At 32.3% G+C, this 6,104-nt stretch overlaps 1 protein-coding gene across 1 annotated transcript; it reads left to right on the plus strand.

Moving 5' to 3' along the window:
• Positions 1 to 1,161: 1,161 nt before the first annotated feature.
• Positions 1,162 to 3,213, plus strand: LOC116145017 (high affinity nitrate transporter 2.6-like). Its single transcript, XM_031430471.1, has 3 exons — positions 1,162 to 2,051; positions 2,157 to 2,272; positions 2,368 to 3,213. The coding sequence occupies exons 1-3, from the start codon at positions 1,242 to 1,244 to the stop codon at positions 3,038 to 3,040; spliced, it is 1,599 nt and encodes a 532-aa protein (XP_031286331.1). The 5' UTR covers positions 1,162 to 1,241; the 3' UTR covers positions 3,041 to 3,213.
• Positions 3,214 to 6,104: the final 2,891 nt, after the last annotated feature.

Consider the following 6,104-nt stretch of genomic DNA (forward strand, 5'->3'; position numbering starts at 1 on the left):
AATGAAAAGATTTAATTCTATAATCAAGGGCTCTGACAGACGCCAAAACTTATAAAAACAGGCCTTCATCCTTACGTTTGGGGCCTTTCCAACGTGATCAAATAACTCCATGTTAGTTTACACCAGTAGTTAATCTTCAGTAATAAATATATCAGTTTCTTGTAGATGTACGGATTTGTTTTGGTATATACCTAAATTCCATTGACTTCTTTGGTTGGAATAACGTACAAAAGTTTAGTTTTTTGTTGAAAATGAATTTTTTTTGCATATAACTGATTATATATGTGTATGGCACTCCAGGTCTATTTTCCAGTGTGGAGGAATAAATATTTTGTTACACACTCCCACCTGCAACAATGCTGCTCTTCTAGGCTTATTATAAAGCAGTGATAGGTTGTAAACACACGCCAACAAGCAGTCACCACTCACCACTACGCTTAGTCCTGTAATCTGTGAGTTGACGACTACAGCTCAAACTATAACTAGATAACTACAACACCATTATTTTATGCACTGCGTTTCCTTGTATATTTATGTTTCCCCTCTTTTGTTTAGTTGACCCACAACAGTTTCGGTTCATGTTTAACTTGATCATTTCAATACGTTTGGCCTCTTTTTAAATGTAAGTTCTAAAGAGAAATTAAACACTTCTTTTTTCTTTTTGTCAGAGGTAAAAAATTAGGAAATAATAATAAAAAAATATCCGAAATTAATTATACTTAAGCCCATTTATCTGATTAATTGAAAACTTGTAGAATTCTTTTCGGCCCCAACTTTCTTTTGCATGTCATTTATGGCATTTGAATGGAATATTCTTTAGTAAATTTATTTGAAATCAATAATATTTGAACCAAATGTGCTCGTTGGAGTCCACTAACTCCAGAATTCGTGTAGAAAGTAAACGAAGAAGTGTAATAGACAATATTATAATCTTGAACTAATTTACCTCGAAGGAAATAAAGGGTATTGGACCATTATCTCTCTCTCTCTCTCTCTCTTTCTGTATATATATATATATAATATGTGTATTTTTTTATTTGATTATTTATAAAAAAAATTCATACACCAATCCCGCGCATTTTATCATGTGCTGGGTATCTCGCGAGTTCTCTATAAATAGCAGGCGTTTCCATCCCCAATACATAACACAAAACATACCGTTGTGTGCTTTTATTGTTTCCATCACTCTCTTTTCTAGTCACTATTTCTTATTTTTTCTTCCCACAGAAAAATAAGAAAAAATGCCACAGAGTGAAGGTTCCTTTGGAAGCTCCATGCATGGAATAACCGGCAGAGAACAAACCTTTGCCTTATCAGTCGAATCGCCGGCTGTCCCCACTGATACAACTGCTAAATTTGCTTTACCAGTTGATTCTGAACACAGGGCCAAAGTTTTCAAACCTCTTTCCTTTGCTAAACCTCACATGAGAACCTTCCACCTAGCTTGGGTTTCGTTTTTCACTTGTTTTATCTCCACCTTCGCCGCCGCTCCCTTGGTTCCAATCATCCGTGATAACCTCAATTTAACAAAAACTGATGTTGGTAATGCCGGGGTTGCTTCTGTTTCCGGAAGTATATTCTCTAGGCTTGTAATGGGTGCAGTTTGTGACCTTATAGGGGCAAGATACGGCACTGCCTTTCTTTTATTGCTATCCGCCCCAACAGTCTTTTGCATGTCATTTGTGGCGGACGCACAGGGATATTTAGCCGCCCGATTTATGATCGGATTCTGTTTAGCAACGTTTGTATCTTGCCAATATTGGACGACAATAATGTTCAATGGTAAAATACTTGGACTTGTTAATGGATGTGCAGGCGGGTGGGGTGATATGGGTGGTGGAGTTACCCAACTTTTGATGCCTCTTGTTTTTCACATTATCAAACTAGCCGGTGCCACGCCCTTCACCGCCTGGAGGATTGCGTTTTTTATTCCTGGATGGCTTCATGTCATTACGGGAATTTTGGTCCTAACATTAGGCCAAGACTTGCCAGATGGAAACCTTGGTGCCCTACAAAAGAAGGGGGAAGTTAAGAAAGATAAATTCTCCAAGGTCAGTTTTGTCTAGGACTTAATTTCTTTATATATGATGATAAACTTTTTTTCTTTTTTTTTTTTTCACCAATAGATATGGAACTGATTTGTTCTTTTTTTTCAGGTTTTCCTATATGCCATCAGAAATTACAGAACTTGGGTCTTCTTTCTTCTTTATGGCTTCTCCATGGGTATTGAATTGACCACCAACAATGTCATTGCAGGATATATGTTTGACAGGTGAGCTAAAATATTATTAACTAATTTTGACACACAAAATCCAAGGCTTGAACTATTTCTAACCATAATTATTATAATATTGCATGTGTAAACAGGTTCAATCTTAAGCTCCACACCGCCGGAACCATAGCTGCAACCTTCGGCATGGCGAACTTCTTCGCTCGTCCCTTCGGTGGTTACGCTTCCGATGTGGCGGCTAGACTCTTCGGCATGCGTGGCAGGCTATGGGTCCTCTGGATATTCCAAACTCTAGGAGGCGTCTTCTGTATATGGCTCGGTCGAGCCAATTCACTCCCCATTGCAGTAGTGGCAATGGTCCTCTTCTCTCTCGGGACTCAAGCCGCTTGCGGTGCAACTTTTGGGATAGTCCCATTTGTTTCACGCCGATCATTGGGTTTGATATCAGGCCTAACCGGAGCCGGAGGGAACTTCGGGTCCGGATTGACCCAGTTGGCGTTTTTCTCGAGCCCAAGATTCAGCACGGGAACAGGAATCTCTTGGATGGGGGTAATGACTGTGGCCTGTACTCTTCCTGTTGTTCTTATCCACTTTCCGCAGTGGGGGAGCATGTTTCTTCCACCATCAGAAGACCCTGAGAAATCTAGAGAGGAATATTATTACACTTCGGAATGGACTGAAGAGGAGAAGCGTCAAGGTTTGCATGAAGGAAGCCTCAAGTTTGCGGAGAACAGTAAATCAGAACGTGGTAATAAACGCGATGTCGTTTCGGTTCCAACCCCACCAAATTCTACACCAATCCATGTTTAGGTCACAATATTAAACGTTAACTAGCATGATACTTCACCGCATAGAGTGAGTTGAAGTTGAACTAGCTATCTAGAATAAGTGAAAAATGGTTGTACAGTCATGTGTGGGAGTGTGTTTCAGTAAATTTTTTTTTTTCCTAAATACTTATTTATTGCAATCTAAAATTTTAGATATATTTTGATTGTAATATAATGAATTCAGAAGAAGTATTGATCTTTATGTTATCTGGTTAAGAATTGGATTGTTGTATTTCTTGTGGTAGAATCATATTTCTGTTTAACATAATCATACATCATAATCCAATATTATTGATTGGTTTAATTTGATAATTCAAAAAGATCAAAGAAAAACTAATTTAATTGGGTTATTATCAGCAAATTTCTTCACATATTAACAAAGAGATAATTAATGTTAAAATATAAGAGATCACTAATCATGAATTATTATAAATTTCTCAAAATAAAGGAATACATCCCATTAATTAAATGTTAATATTTTATAATATAGTTTTAATCAAAATCAAGTTATATAATATAGAAAACGTTAACATTAGACAGATGAAAATCCATTCAATTTTGAACAATGCATTTACGCGCCATATCTTTTTTTTTTTTCTTTTTTTTCTTTTTTATTAAATCATAAGAACAATAAATGTAATCACTAGGGTCATACCTAAAAATTTAATAAAATTCATAAGATTTAAAAACTGGGAAGATTCTTGGATTTAAGGAGAAGTTGACATTGTGTCTGATAAGTTATGCAAACTCACATGAAAAGTAAACGCACCTTTCGCCCGTACAGATCCAATTAACCACTTGTCTTTAGACTTCCATTAAACAAATCATTAATACAAGGATTATTATAAAATAATTAGATTAATCTTAAATATGTAGATTAATCTTAAATATGCTTAAACAATTATTAAAGGGTACTTTATAATACGGCACCAAGAAGACAGCGTTTTTCTTTAGTTTGGTTAACCTTTCTGAGCAACTGGCAAACACGTTGTAAGAAAAGTAACATAAATCAACAGGAGGAAGAAAAGTCATAAATATAGTAACATGCAAACTTCTCGCATCATTTAAGAGTCTGTATTTGTAATATATGAAAACTTATTTATAGTTATAATGCTGTGGCCAATTATAGTAAAACTTCTATACAATAATATTCTATATAAAAATAATTTTTATGTAGTCATATAAAATTTCAATCCCAACTTGAGATAGTTGTAAATAAGAATGATCTTTACATTATAATAAGTTATAATTTTTTCTGATTTTCATCTTAAGAAAGTTGCATCCACATAGTAATGATTATCTGTATATTGTAAAAAATTATATACTATATTACATTAAAGGTTTAAGATGAAATAAAATATTTATTTGAAGTTGTTTGAGATAATGATTTATACTTTACAGTTGTTATCACATTTTTGAACTTACGGGTATGTAATAACTCGTCAGCATAGACACTTGCAAGTAGTGCACATTTTACCTCTATACTACTTGCAATAGGGATAACTAAGTCAAAATAATAATTTTGTAAATACACTTCGATTAAGTTATAACTTCTCCATAGTAATAAATTAGTTTAGTCACACCATTATGATTATAGAAAGATTTTACTGTAATTTTATTACAATGAAAAGATTATAACATAGAGGTGTTTTTACAAAAATTATTGTTTTGATTTTTGATTTTATAATTTATGTTTTAGTAGTAAAGTATTACGATTTAAATTTATGTTTTAGTAGTATTAGGATTTTAATTTAGCGCTTCAATTGCCTACTTTTAAAACAGATAGAAGATTGTGTCTTACCAACGAAGATAGGTTAGCTTGATGAAATTGTAAATGTACCTGATGCATGGTCAATTGATGTGAAGTCACAAACAATTGTCAATTGTTTTAAGTACTATAAAATTAGGATCCCCAATGTCATAAATATGGTAACACGCAAGCTTCTTGCATAATTTAAGACTCTTTGTATGTATAGTATAGTACAATCTTTCTATAGTCATAATGGTGTGATCAACTAATTTTATTACTATAAGGAGGTTATAATTTAATAGAGGTTTTGTTACAAAAATTATTGTTTTGATTTCTTATTTCATAATACATGTTTTAATAGTATAATATTAGGATTTCAATTCATGATTTAGCAGTATTATAATTTGAATTCAGCGCTTCAATTGCCTACTTTTGAAATGGATAAAAGATCGAGTATTGGAACCAATAAAGATAAGTATCCTTGATGGAATTGTAAATGTATTTGTTATATGGTCAATTGATGTAAAGCTGTGAAAAATTATCAATTGTTTTAAGCACTGCAAAATTAGGACCTCTGATGTTGATAAATTGTAAGTTATAAATGAATTGGATAATGAGAATCAAAGAGTCATTGCATAATTGAGTGATTATATTCGACAACTTCACTACACTAATCAAATAGATATTAACGTCTTCCTCAATCATCTCAATGAGAAATAAATTATTTATATTTTAACTGAAGAATAAATCATTGTTACAATTAAACAAAAAGAGAAAGAAAATAATCCTGAGGATAATAGTATGGAGATACAAAAAGTTTCATGCCAATAAACTCTAAATATGCTTGAGAAACTAGAAATATTTTGGCTTCAACAAAAATGTGTCGATGTTGGCGAGTTATTACGTACCCGTAAGTTAAAAGAAGTGGTAACAACTCTAAAACATCAATCATTATTCTAAACAATTTTAAATAAATATTTTATTTCATCTTAAACATTTAATGTAACATAGCATATATATATATATATATATTACTTTATGAATGTAACTTTCTTAAGACAAGAATTAAAAAACTTATAACTTATTTCAATGTTAAATTTATTCTTATTTATAACTATCTCGATTTGAGACTATAATTTTGTATGACTACATAAAAATTATTTATATAGTATGAGTATTGAGAGGTTTTATTGTATTAATTTTTTCATAAAATATTAAAAACCTTTACCGTTGGAGGGTTATTATATTTACAAGGGTTTTTTTTTTTTTAATATTTTTGAGGTTTTATTATATTTTT

Source organism: Pistacia vera, unplaced genomic scaffold (genome assembly GCF_008641045.1).
Source record: "Pistacia vera cultivar Batoury unplaced genomic scaffold, PisVer_v2 Contig1144, whole genome shotgun sequence".
Classification (NCBI taxonomy): Eukaryota; Viridiplantae; Streptophyta; class Magnoliopsida; order Sapindales; family Anacardiaceae; genus Pistacia; species Pistacia vera.